This window comes from Sceloporus undulatus, chromosome 5, assembly GCF_019175285.1.
Source record: "Sceloporus undulatus isolate JIND9_A2432 ecotype Alabama chromosome 5, SceUnd_v1.1, whole genome shotgun sequence".
Lineage (NCBI taxonomy): Eukaryota > Metazoa > Chordata > Lepidosauria > Squamata > Phrynosomatidae > Sceloporus > Sceloporus undulatus.
The window spans coordinates 168,039,205-168,053,992 of record NC_056526.1 but is presented as its reverse complement, the minus strand read 5'-3'; the positions used below and the strand labels follow the sequence as shown (position 1 = coordinate 168,053,992).

The 14,788-nt window shown below is 38.4% G+C and overlaps 1 protein-coding gene across 4 annotated transcripts in view; it reads left to right on the top strand.

Moving 5' to 3' along the window:
- The window catches only part of TET2 (tet methylcytosine dioxygenase 2), a 78,533-nt gene that overhangs the window by 48,593 nt on the left and 15,152 nt on the right, over positions 1-14,788 (top strand). For 3 of the 4 annotated variants that reach the window (XM_042466904.1, XM_042466902.1, XM_042466903.1), the window contains exons 2-5: positions 4,020-7,425; positions 9,475-9,565; positions 11,052-11,145; positions 13,488-13,693. In XM_042466904.1, coding sequence (XP_042322838.1) covers positions 4,065-7,425; positions 9,475-9,565; positions 11,052-11,145; positions 13,488-13,693 — 3,752 coding nt within the window. In that variant the 5' untranslated portion in view covers positions 4,020-4,064. The remainder of the gene's footprint in view (positions 1-4,019; positions 7,426-9,474; positions 9,566-11,051; positions 11,146-13,487; positions 13,694-14,788) is intronic. The other variant, XM_042466905.1, reaches the window with a different exon arrangement.

Genomic DNA, 14,788 nt, shown 5'->3' with positions numbered 1-14,788 from the left:
GGGAAATCTCCATTTCTGTAATCTCTTATTACCTTTTTACATTATAAGGCAGTAAACTAGTACAATGAGGAGCAAGCCATTCCAACCATCTGTTACTCAATGTTAGAGAAATTTTTTTGGGGGGGGTGTCAAAGTAATATGTCTGCTACAATCTGAGACTGCTTCAAAAAGCACCTTTTATGAAGAAGTTACAGTATGGAAATATCTGTTTTAATAATTCAGGCAGGTATTAATTACATCAACATATTCACATTTCTTTCCAGTTTTGAATTAGCAATACTGCTTTCATTATAAACATGACATGACATTCAACTCTCAATATAGGTTTTAGTTCGCTGACCTTTTTGTTGGTTCTGTTGTGTTTTGTTAGTACGGAATGCTCAAAATTATTATCTATTTAGAGATGCTGCTAGGCTGACATCATGGGCCATGAATCCAGGATCTGCATCCCAGGAGGGACAAATAACTATGGGGAACTATGATGGTGTGGTGATCAGGACTATGGAGTCAGTATGTCAAACCTTTGACTCTGATTCTGTTTCCTCTAGATTTCTACTGTATAACTCTGACTCCAACTCCTTCATAAATGGCAAATGTAAAGTAATTTGTAATAACAGTACAAGGTATTTCACCACCACCATGTGAATCACCAGGCTACTCAGAATGAGTCTATTTTATCTGATTAAAATTTCTCAACAACAAAACTTTCCTAAATTCCTATGCAAGTAAATGTGAAACAAACGAGGCATCTAATATTATAATTTAAAGTCTGCATTGGTACATTTCTACTAACACCAACTCTGGCTTCAACTCCAACTCCACCCAAAATTGCTTCTCACATCAAATCCACATCCCTGGTGGCATCTGGAAAAGCTGTGGGACATGATAAATGGAAATGCTATAATACCCAGGAGTGGCTACAACTACAGATGTGTGTATCCCATGTTAAATTAAGAGAAGCAGTGAGTTGAAAAGGTCAGATACTGCCTGGAGATAGAGGATGGGAAAGAGTCAGGTCTTTCAGTATTCTGGTGCTCTCATTGGCCAAACGTCCCCAAAGGCAAAGTCTGCTTGGATCAGATGACTAACACTCTCATGCTGCCATTGCCCTTCCCCAGTTCCCAACCCATGAACGTTTTTTGGCCAAATATCAATTTTAGAGGAACCATTTGGGCTTTCAAGTGTTTTCAAAAACCACTAGAAAGTGACCTCTGCTTAGATCAAACATTGCTTCCTGTCATTGCCAGGTGCCAAAAGTTCAGAGGAACCAAAGGGGTTCTCAAAGCACTAGAGTGTGCCTTTGCTTTAAAGCACAGTGCTCAATGTTCCATGAAATCTTTTCCTCTTTTAAATCTTAGAGTTCCTGAGTTTGTGATAGTGTTAACTGCACTACATCCATCTTGAAGAGGGAGGTTGTGATTCTTCCTGCAGTGTTGCTATACCCATTGTTCCTCTGCAGGAACAATGTTGGGACTTATAGTTACTGGTATTATGTTTTCATGCATTTGTATACATTGTCACACTTATATAGAGAGCAGTAGTGCCTTTACAAATGTGGCATATTACCTGATTTCTTTCACAGAGATTGCTTATTGAGAGTTATAAAGGAAGAGAGATGCCAGGTAATTTTCTAAAAAAAAAGCAGCCTTCTCTATACCTGGGATTATGACTCTTTAAAAGATTTGCATAAACAGGATTAGACAGTCAGCTGGACTTTGTTCTTCGCACTGTAGCAATACCTTGTGTAGCATAAGGAATAATTTCATACCCAAGAAAAAAAGCTTCCCTCCTTGTAGCAGCCAAGAATATGATACATATCTGCAATTTCAAGCATATCCAGGTAGAATAAGATGTTTTAAAAAGAAAACAATTGACTTTATGTGGTGGCTTGAATCCTGTCAGTGTCTTTCAAATGGATATGGTCCGCTACAGAAGTAGTTGAATGTTTTTGTCTGATGTGGAATGACCGTATTCAGTTCAAGTTTGTGGAAGCAGAGTTGCCCATGTTGTGTCATGCTACATGCAGATACACATCTGGGTGTCAGTATGCATGCAAATATGCACATGCATGTGCATGCACATTCAGTTGTGCATTTGTGCCTGTGTTTCTGATGTGCAACATGGCCAATGAAACACAAGAGTTGTGCAGCAGAATCAATGGCCAAATGCAGGGATTTTCACTTCTATAACCACACTTAGAGACTAATTATTGAAGCTCTCTGTGTCCACAGTGCCTTGAACACATACTATATCCTGGGTCCAAAACACACTGCAGAAATAATCCAGTTTGGGACCACTTTAACTGCCCTGGATCAGTGCTAGAGAATCCTGGGAATTGTAGTTTATTGTGACACCAGAGCTCTCTGACAGAGAAGGCTGAACATCTCACAAAACTACAGTTCCCAGAATTTTCTAGCATTGAGCCTGGGCAGTTAAAGCAGTATCAAACTGGATCATTTCTGCAGTGTGTTTTGTACCTTGGACACCTTTGAATTCCTTCTTAAAGGAAGAGTGTTCAGCATAATGTTGAAGTGTCTCCTTTGTCATGGCACCTTTCATTTAATGCAGTTGCTGATAACTCTGTAATGAAGCATATCAATTTGTATGACAACATACTGCCACTTTAAATGATAGTACACATAAGTTTCTTGAAAAGGTGGATTTTTTTAAAAAAAAATTAAAATAGTGCACGGACATGCCTAAAACATACACTAAGAAGGTAGCCGCCTCTGCTACATCATATGAAGCATGACTAAGTAAAATTCCATTTTCATTTATTTTGCAATATTAATGTTCTGTTTTGTTTTGCAAACACCCACAAAGAAGCAAGGAATATGCTGCTCTGTGTACACAGGTCCTTGCTGCAAGTCTTGATCAACTAACGCCTCAATTAACGAATGATGTCTCCTTCCTCTTTTTCTTACCACCCAACCTCACCTGAAATAATTGGGGGATTGACAGTAAACAGAGAGGGCATTCTTCCCTTCTGGCTCCTTTTCCATGTTCTAAATTGGATGATGACAAAGCCTGCATGGATGGCTTCTTTTTCCAGTTGATTTCCAAGCCACTTGATTCTGTTTCAAAGTGAGATGATTAGTTTACCAATTCTCCTGAGCAGAATATCAATAGATTTCTTCAACCTGAATCTTCAGTATTTACTAGTGAATCTTAAACAACTTCTTTGTCGGTTTTTCACATAGCATCTTTAGGTCTAAAATGTTGCTGTAGTACAAAATATTCAAATGTTTGCATCCTAAAGTTGCTTTTTTAACATTAAAGATATATTTGTTTATTTATATATTTAAAATAAATTGTTATTTTCATAATTAAAGATGGCTACTGTTTGTAACAGTGCATGTCTGCTCTTGTTAAATTCTTGTTAAGCTATAAATGTATCAAATTCCTTTAGGACTCTAGAAAAGTTCCTTTCAGATAATATGGAAATTCATTTTCTTATTTGTCTTATCAATATATTGATCAATTCAAATACATACTAAGCATTGCTTTTAAAAATGAGTTGATACTTCTAAAATTCAGAATAATTTCTTCTATGGGTATCCCCCCCCCTTAAATCTCTATCAGGTGATATATATGTTCTCAATGTTCTTAAGACTTTCACATGTCAAGAGATGTGGAACATATGTTAAAGATAATGGAGGTTTTGATTCCAAACCTACAATGAACAATACATTTGATACAATTCAGTTGTGTGTTTTGCTAACCATTATCTCAATTCTTCATTGTTAACTCCTCAGTGCATTTTTGCCATGGGGATTCCATACAGTGAGAAAGGATCGATATAGAACTTGCTAGCTATGGAGCAAAAGTAGAGTTTGCATGAATTCTTTCAATGTGAATTTAGTGACTTTGATTTAGAAAGAGAAAGTATACTATAACTTAATGAGCAGTAGGGGAACACTATGGAGACATAAATACTTAACTACTATGTGGGCATGTTAATTTATGTGGGTTGTATCAAATAAGCATGGCTTTCCCCCCTCCCTCATTTTCTCTTTCAGATACAGTAAGAGGGCAGCCTTGTGGATGGCCCCAGAGTAGGCCAGATGGAACAGAACAGAACCAACCATGTTGATGGCAATAGTTTGAGCCCATTTCTAATACCAAATCCTTCTCATGTTTGCCAGGCAGAGCCTTTGTCAGTGAAGCTGCAAAATGGGATCCCATCAGCAAAGAAGGCTTGTGTTGAAGTAAATGGCAACCACACATGGCTGCATTTCAAGAACAGCTATGAAATGAAGTATGCTCTGAAAGGAAATGCAAGTAATCGAATAAGCCCTGATTTTGTGCAGGAAAAGAGAGACTGTAGCAGATATATGCAAAATGGTGGGATAAAACGCACTTTTAGTGATCCGTCTCTGTATGGGCTTTATCAGAACAAGAAGTTTAAACAAGATGAAGAAACAAAAGGCAGGAAAGATGCCTTATTAGATGATGGTGATCAACCAGATATTTCTAACGCATGCAGGAAGAAGGACTCGGTGGATTTTAGGGTGGAACAAAGTGCAGCTTCTGTTCTTTTACAGTCTTCAAGATACAACTGTGGTGCTTTAGAATCTCCTCATGCTCCCCAGATTCAGAATGAACTGGAGAATGAAAACATTAATTGCCACAAGAGGGACATTGCCTTCCTACACAAGAACAAGGCAGTGCCAATACCTAATGGTGCTATCGTTTCAGCCTCTTCTATGGAAAACATGCATGGTGAACTCCTTGAGAAAACACTCTCTCAGTATAACCCAGACCATGTTTCCATTGCAATGCAAAAAACCACATCTCTTACAAATGCCATAAACACTCAGGCTACTAATGAGTTGGCTTGTGGCATACCACATTCATCCCATACCTCAGGGCAGATCAGTTCCCCACAAACCTCAAATTCTGAGCTGCCTCAGGTGCTAACTTCTGTGGCTACTGAGATCCACAATACAGAAAACTCCAATAAGCCACCCATATTGTCATCATGCTACACTTTTCAGAACCCAGAGTTACAGCAACAAAAGTCAGAAAATACACACCAGTCACCTGCAGAGAACTTTGCTCCAGGAAACGCAGGGCAGGTTCCCAATCTGGACTACTCGCTAACCAGTCAGGATTTCTCACTGAATCCCAACAACAGTCTGAAAGCTCAAAACAATAGTTTGGAAAGATTGTCAGAGCCTGCAGATGAAAATGGTGCTTTATTCAAACAAGATTCCATGTTCAAGAAAGGTTCTTTCAGTCCACCTTCAGTTGCAGCTTCATCTCCAACACCAGAAATAAACAGTATTCTATCCACTGAGGGGTCAGAAGGACATAATAACCCTTCTGAAACCCAAAGTCAAAAAGCTCATTTTAATGGAGAGAAAAATGGAGAGCAGCAGCTACAAGGTGAAATAACAACTCAGATTCCTGACTGCTGCCACCAAGCACTAAATTCTCAACAGGGTCTTCAACAAGGTGCTCAGGTTTCAAAACCGTCTGGCAATGAAACCGATCCAGTGCTCTCTGTGATGACATCAGGAATCAGGCAACAATATCCCAATGAACTGCAGACCAAACTAGAGCCTCACATTCAAGACCCACAAATATTAGGAAGCAGTAAAGAGTTGCAACATTTTCAGCATCTCCTTGGCCAAATTAATCAGGAGAATCTTGGTGCTAATGAAAAAGACCTGGTAAAAAATCAGTTTCAGCAGTCAAAATCTCACATGCAATCTTCTTGGGCAGGAATGACTTCCCCTCACTTTCATCCCAATGAGTCTCCACCAAAATCAAATGAGGTGCTTTTGAGGACAATGCTTCAGTTCCAGTCAAATTCAGCAGAGCAGATACATCTAGAACAGTATTCTGAGAATCCTGATAGGTCAAAAGGATGTACAGGAGATGCATGTTACCAGAATATCACACAATGTGAGCAAATACCAGCACTATACAAGGGTGAGGCAACACAATTGCCTCCTCGCCTTACAGCGGACCAGCAAATGCAATTCCAAAAGCACTCACCTCCACAGCCTGCAAAGATAGATACACTGTTGAAATCCCATGAACAGCAACAAAATGAAAAGCACTTTCACTTTGAGACACAAGCAGAACATCACAATGAAGAGTCTTTGCAGGCACAGTTAAAACCGCAGCACTTAAATAATCCACCACTGGAGAATGAGCAATTTTTACGTTCCCATATTTTGCAACAGATGCTCCAGAGTCAGCCAGTACAATTGCCACAGAGTCCACAACTAACCATAAACTCCCAGCAGCCAACATTACAAATGAAGAACAGAGACCTTCCCCAGACATTTCCCCATTCCCATAGCAGTCAAGAGCAGCAACTGGAAGGTACATCATTTAGTCAGTTTAAATTAGAGGAATGTTTTGAAACAGCAAACAGTTACTTCAAATCAAGTGAGTTCTCAGTACAAAACCCCCAGACTAGACCAGAACAGGGATCAGGTATCAATACTCATGCTTTTAAGGCGAATTCTGTCATAAAGCATTCCTACCCAAACAACATGCACTTAATCTCTGAGAAAAAGGAAAAGCCAATGAACACAGAGCTTTTTCCAGAAAACATGACACATGACTTACAGAATATGCAATATTATTCAAATAGTATGACCCCAAAACGAGATATGTCCCAGTGTTTTCAGGATCAAAAGCCCCAGTCTCCACGAACATCAGCTCCACAGATATCCTTCCAGCAAACACAGGGATATACTAATTTTACCTCCAACATGTGTAACCAGCAAGCAACCCAGACTCAACCAAGTTACATGCCATATAGTCAGCAAACAGTATCTCATGCAGTAGATCAAAGGGAATGCCAGTTTACACCTCAACCCCACAGGGATTTTCAAAAGCATGCTGCTCTCCGGTGGCACATTTTAAACAAGCAAGAACAACAAAATAACCAAAACAAATCTGATACATGCCACATTATGGGTCAAAATAAACCTATCAAATCTGAAGCTGGCTCCAAGTTGAATGCCTGTCTTCCTCTGTTGGCTGGACAGTTGGAAAACAAGACATGGAAGAAAACAATCAAACAAGAGGTTCAGAACTTTGGTTGTGAGAACATGCAACAAAAGAGTATCATTGAAACCATGGAGCAGCAGCTGAAACAGATTCAGGTCAAAACACCCTTTGATCACAAGTCCCTTACTATCAAATCACCAAAACACATAAAAGTTGAATCTGCAGGGCCCATCACTATTCTGTCAAGGAATTACAATGCTGCAGAATTTCATGCTGCCTCGTTAGATCAACAAGCCTTTCATTCTAATGAAAAAACGCCAACTAAAAGAACTGCTGGAACAGCTCTCAATCATTTTTTAGAATCACCTTCCAAGTTATTTGACACTCCTGTAAAAAACTTACTAGATACACCTGTCAAGACCCAGTATGATTTCCCCTCATGCAGCTGCGTTGGTGAGCTGAGTTTTATGTTTTTAACATGACAGTGATAAGTACACTCTCTATTTGATTATAACTCACTCAGGCTATCCAACTTAAGGTATGCCTTCCTTTTCTCTGTCCTACCATACAGAAGACATTATTGCTTTTAAAAAAAATAATGATATAAGAGAAGTTACATTTTTCAGAAATTCTATTCAGATGATTTATTTTGGAGAAGACATTTAAACCTGGTAAGAAGCTCAGGCTTTAGCAGTTCCACTGCATCCTGTCCCTTTCCTTCATGGAGAAAATTATGAGCAAACCAAGTCCAAAATTTAGTTGGACATGGAATCTTTCTGACTCTGTGATCCACTCCCTTCTTTTTCTTGGGAGTAGACCATCAAGTCAGGAATGTCCCATGGGTAAATATGTGCAATGAATATAGCTGGTATCTTAATATTGAATCCAAGCATAGTACAAGCAACTGGCTCAGAGAAAGTAAAAGCATTTGATGCCCTTTCTCTCCAGCCTAAACAGAGCCAGAAATGCAAAGTGGACACCTAAACCAGAGATGCACAACTACTCAAAGTGTGAGGTTGCACATGTCCCACTCCAGAATTTGAGGAGCACATCCCCCTGCTTGGACCTTCTAGGTGACTGGCCATCACTGGTCTGAGACATCTAATGGGTGGAAACAAACTTTTTTATGCCTAGGAGATGTCTCTTTCCAAAACAGGAAGTGTCTAGAAGTCACATCCTCCTTTATCAGGAAAATCCATGGTCCCAAAACAGCCCAGGGCACAAAAACAGTGAAGTTGCCCCCATGCCCTCCAGAGGGTACATTTTGAGTGAAGAAAACAAAGGAGCCCTGTGTGGCTGTCTGAGGCTTATACTGTGTACTTTTCCCACCCTTGAACCAGGCAAAGGAGAGCAAGATGTTTGTTGACCAAAAACATCTGCCGTTAGAGCAAGAACATTGCAGCCAGTTCATAGGGTTGTCCTAAATTGACAGGCAACTTGAATGCATGCACACACGCACACAGAATGGGCTGTGGGGTAAGAGGAACAGTGTAAATTCAGCATCTTGCTACACACCCTGCACATCACTGTGGTCTTTTAAGTATAAACCTCTGTGCCCATTGTAGATGGAATTAGTGCAGACCCACAGTTAAAGACACATGACGTTGGAGTTTGAGCAATTATCATTCTTCATGACATTGTGAAAATAATTTCAACAGTTGTAGAATTATACCTAACATTAAAATAATTTCTCTAGTTTTAAATGAGCAGTTCATTGAGAGTGACTTCTTATTTTTAACTTCAAAATGAAAATAAGTTGATTTTTTTTAGTTTTTCAGTTTCAGATGTCCTAATCTAGGGCCATCTTGTTTTTAAGATTTTAAAACCAGGACTTTAACCTTAGAGTTCAAGGATTGTAGTCACAGTCAAGAATAATTATAGTGGTGTAAACCAACATCACTCCAGTTTCTCTATGGCTGAGACAGATGATATTAAGAATTTTTTCATCTTTCAGTATCTCTGCATCAAAGAACAAAAAGAAGTGGTGGTGCTTTGTTTTCTGAAACACTTTAAAAAACTTATCTTGAGATTTTATCACAACACAGCAGAGCAGCCTCTAACTGACTTTTGTCAGAGAAATTGTGTTAACCATGCACCACCACAATTTCCTACTTTTTGCATTATGAGTTAGAACAAATTGTTTATTTAATCCTAAACATTACTCACCATTATCAGTGGTACAAATATTGCCTATTATATTTTCTCTTCCGAAATGAAAATAACAGCTATCTCCACACCCTTCTTATCAGTCTGTGAATGAACTGTCAAATAGATAATTACACTTAACCAGCCAGAATTCAGGAAACTAGATATCATATGGGTTGATTTTTCTCTGTGTACAGTATGTATCTTGAAATACTTTCTTGGAGAAATTTGACCCAAAGTGACCTTAATAAATAAATGAATTAAACTAAAGTTTTGTTGTGCAACCTTGAAAGAAATCTTCAAAAGCAACACAATATTAATCTTTGTGTTTTGTTGTTTCAATCTTGTTTTAAACAGAACAGATTATTGAGAAAGATGAAGGCCCTTTCTATACCCATCTAGGAGCTGGTCCCAATGTGGCTGCTATTAGACAACTAATGGAAGAACGGTAATGAATTACCATAGCAGATTTGCAAATTTGTGCATGTCAATTTCCCCACAGCCTAGGTAGATAAAGAACACCACAATTACACATACAAGAAATAACTGATAGGTTGGCTATTCCACCATTGCCAACATGACTCTCTTATTCAGGGAAGAATCATAAAATTTGACAGGTCTGCTGAGTTGCTCTCATAAACTGCCTACACCCAGCCAGATGACAGCAAATTCAAACAGGAACAAACATTCACTACCTTGCCAAAAGAAATGTTGGCAGTGGCTAGGAAAGCAGGCTAGAGTGATCCATTTAATTTCTTGTAGGAATAAGCTAATACTTATTCTTTGAAACTTGGTAGTTACTATGGCGCCTATTTGGTTTTTTCTTTAAAAAAAACCCAGAACATTAATCAGGCATAAAGCCATAATCTTTTCTTTGGTTCTATCTTAGCAGTTTTCAAGTGGTGATTAAACAAATGATATGAGCAGGTCTGATTGCATTATGTAAAATTGGCCCACAAAAAGGTATTGGTTTGCAGTTCCCAGGGCAATGCTGGCTGTGGCTTCTAGGAACTGAAGTCCAAAACATCTTAAGGATCAAAGTTTACAATTCACTGAAACAGTATAGACATAATCTAATAACATAGACTTTTCCAAGTACCTACATAGAACAAGCTGTATTGGTCTTTAGGCACCTTAAATTATATATTTAAATTTAAGGTGCCTAAAGACCAATGCAGCTTGTTATAAAGTTTAAAAAGTGTGTGTGTTTTTTTAGGAGACATACATCCACACACACTATAACACTCTATGAATCCATCAAATGTTAGATCACAGACAAATTTAGAGCAGTTGACGCTTAGCAAATTGTGGGAAAAAACCTGCATGATATATGGTATTTACCAATAATTTGAGTTGGGGCATTACAAGTAATGGCTTGTACTGTATTCTGTGCTATGCATACTACATTTAGAGAGCAGGAAGAAATGGGAAGGGGAAAAAGTTTTCTCGTTTTGATGCAAAGGTACCAAATTTGCATTTTCCAAAGTGATACACAAATTAAATCACCACCATTTTTTATCATTTTTCATAATTTTGCATCACAATTCTCCATTCAAAAAATATATATAGAATACATAAATTAAAGAAAAGTGCACTCAGGCATGTATATACAAAAATAATGCCTGACATGCATTATATTAGGGGAAATAAATAATAAAATAAATAATATATACAAAATCCATATACCAGGAAAAGGTGCATCCAAAATGTATCGATTAGGCAACAACACATACAAATATTTCTGCAGATTTTATTTCTTTTTAAACAAAAATGGAAAAAGATGCAGAATTTGCATATTATGCAGTAAAGGTGGGGAAAGTTGAGGGGAAAAAACCTGGCAAATTTGTCCATCATAACTGCACATAAAGCTGTATCCAATTCCAACCGTTACATTCACTTTATTAATTATTTGCATTGGTTGTCTTTTTTTAAAGATATGAACAGAAAGGCAAAGCCATAAGGATAGAAAGGATTGTCTACACAGGGAAAGAAGGCAAAAGTGTACAAGGATGTCCTATTGCTAAATGGGTAAGAATTGTGTCCACTTCTCCATATAAAGCAGGAGTGCAGAATCGTGCCCTCTGGGCTCCCAATCAGGCCCCCTGGGAATCCCCAGAGGTCCACATTCCCTCATCCATAATACACATCTTGGGTTATTTCTCTGCCTTTATTTGGGATTTTCCTCATTTTAAATGGTTGAAATATCTCTGCCAAGGCTTGGCTACTGGTAGTAGCACCTTTCACCTAAACATGCTGGTATTCTTGGTCCAATTTTTTATTTTTATTATTATTATTATTTTGCCTTTGGCACTGGAATGCAGCTCCCCAAGGACTTCTAATACTGAATTCATCCCTAGGGCTGAAAGAGGTTCTCCGTGTTTTACATAAAGGCTGTTGCTCACAAGAGTGGAAAAACAGTATCTGTTTGCTGTAAATAAAGAGGCAAATTTAAATATTTAGGGAATAAAATAATCCAGAATTTCTAAAAATGTTGACCTGGCATACATTTTAAAGGAAATATAATAAATCTAGAAATAGATTTTAAAATAACTGAAGTGTAAAATGTATCTCACAGTCAATGACAGCCCAGTATCACCAAATTTTACATAAAATATATGTCCAGTTAAAAAGAAGCCTGCCAATAGTGTTGGATTCAGCTAAAAAAAATTAATGAGTAAAATTGCAGTACATTGAAAATGTACCTCACTAAAAGCATTCCAGACTAATTAGGTGTTCGGTGGGTGTGTTAAAGAGCTTTGACAAGGTCACTCATGATATTATTGTAAACAAGCTGGAAAATGTAGGCTAGGCAATGTGCCTGTTAGGTGGATTTGTAATTGGTTGACCAACAAAACCTAAAAGGTGCTCACTAATGGCTTTTCTTCATCCTGGAGAGAAGTGACTAGCAATGTGCCACAGAGTTTTGTCCTGGGCCCAGTGCTATTTGACATCTTTATAAATGACTTGGATGATAGAATAAAGATTATGCTTATCAAATTTTCAGAGGACATCAAATTAGGAAGGGTAGCCAATACTCCAGAGGATAGGATCAGAATTCAAAATGACTAACAAATTAGAGGACCAAACTAATAAAATGAATTTCAAAAGGGAGAAATGTAACTAACTACACTTAGGGGTCATGCAAACAGGGAAAAAGGAGTGGCCAGAGACCGCTCCTACCCCAATTGGCGCAGGACCACGGCAACTGCATAGGCCCGGACCCAATCCAGTCTGCCACTGCAGTCCCAAATAGGATGCCAGCAAAAAAAGCAGACTTCCTTTGCTCCTTTTCTGGCTGGCTTATGATCCTAGGCTGTATCAATAGGAATATAGTGTCTAAATCAAGAGAAGTAATAGTACAACTCTATTCTGCTTTGATCAGACTTCGCCTGGAATACTGTTTCTCGTTCTGGGCACTACAATTCAAAAAGGACATTGACAAGCTGGAATGTGTTCAGAGGGGGGCAATCAAAATGGTGAAAGATTGCACCCTATAAGGAGCAGCTTTGGGAACTCGGTATGTTTAGCCTGGAGAAGAGAAAGTTAAGAGGTGAAATGATAGCCATGTTTAAATATTTGGAAGGATGTCATATTGAAGCTGGAGCAAGCTTGCTTTCTGCTTCTCCAGAGGCTGGGATATGAAGCAATGCATTCAAACTACATTATGAAGAACCTCCTGATGGAAAGAACCGTTTGACAATGGAAAATGCTGCCTCAGAGTGTGGTGGAGTCTCTTTCTTTGGAGGGTTTTAAAGAGAAGCTGGGTAGCCATTGTACTTTTATTGTGTATTCCTGCATGGCAGGAGTTTGAACTAGAAAGCTCTTCTAACTCTATGATTCTGTTTATTTGGTCATAAACTCATGTATTAATTCTTAGCATCCCTTTTCTATGTAGTCTTTAGACACAGTAAAAATCATTATCACACTTTAAAGCCTACAGTCAACAACATACTCTGAGGTCAGCTATCACTAAACTAAATACTACAGTCTTTCATGAAAATTTCATCCCATTATTTCATCATTTTAAATCTATTAATACATAACACATGATAGGGCCTCATACTGAGTCAGACCATTGTTCTGTCTTTTCTAGTACAGTGCCTCTATTCTAGTTGGCAGCAGCCCTCAGATTTAGGCAGAGGTCTTCCGAGTCTTTCTGTGTGAAAACATCATTACATGAAGATGATAGAGATGTATTGGATACAAAATTTGTGCTCTACCATGTGGAATCATGAGGAATTTTGTGTTAAAAGAGGAGTGAACAAGAGCATAACTGATTTTTTTTAATGCTGAGACTACATTTTCTTTCCCACCTTACTAAAAGCTACTTTTATCTTGTTGGGGTGGGATGTTTTTTACTGGATGTGCAGGTAATTCGTAGAAGTAGCACTGAAGAAAAACTCCTTTGTTTGGTGCGGGAACGTGCAGGCCACAGCTGTGAAACAGCAGTGATAATCGTGCTCATCTTGGTGTGGGAAGGAATTCCTCGGAGCCTAGCTGACAAGGTTTATTCTGAACTCTCTGAAACTTTAAGGAATGGCACACTTACAAACCGCCGGTGTGCTTTAAATGAAGAGTAAGTTACATATGCACTTCTTTCCCCACAAGTGGGTTTTGGGGAGAAGGAAAGATTGCACTACTGAAGCTGAGCCTATTGACTTGGTGTTCGTTGGATTCACATCTTGGTGTTAGTTGGATTCAGAACTGGTGTAAGCAAGTCTGAAAAAATAGCTGTAGCAAAAAGAGTTCTTCAACCTCCCCTCTCCCAAAAGTTCCACTGGTTCCATGAATCAGTTCTAAAGAGTATTTCTTACTTACTTTTCATTCTGATGCCATTAATTCCACACACACAAAAATCAGTGAATTATGTATGCCTTTACTTTAAGGCAACATTACCAAGCAATGCAGGTTGAGTCTCCATTGTCCAGAATTCCAAAATTATTTATGGGTGGCTGAGATACTGACAACTTTCCTTTATGATGGTTCAGTGTACACAAACTTTATTTCATGCACAAAACTATTTTAAATTATTATATAAAATTGCCTTTGGGCTATTTGTATAAGGTGTATATGAAACATAAATGCATTTTGTGTTTCGATTTGGATCTCATCTCTATGATATCCGATTATGTAAAAGGAAAGGTTTCCCCTTTGATGTGATTGGTTAGTCATGTCCAACAGTAGGAGCAGTACTTATCTCCATTAATAAACTGAGGGAGCCAGCATTGCCAAAGACAATTCCATGGCCTTGTGTCCAGCTTGACTAAAAGCAGAGGCACAGAGAGCACTGCTACCTTCCCACCAAAGTGGGAACCTATTTATCTACTTGAACTTTTACATGCTTTCGAATGCTAGGTTGGCAGAAGCTGGGACTATTGACAGGAGCTCTCTCCGTCATGCAGCACTTGGGTCTCAAACTGCCAATCTGCTGACCTTGTGGTCATCAGAGTCCGTGTCTTAACCTCTAAGCCACCACATCCTCATCATTATGCACGTGTTATGTGTTTATTATGTACATATATACACTCATTATGTACATATATGCAAAAACAGGTATTCCAAATAAAACAATTACAAAATACAAAATACTTCAGGTCTCAAGCATTTTGGAAAAGGGAGACTCAAACTGTACAAGCATTACAAGTACTGTGTATGACAGACAGACAGACAG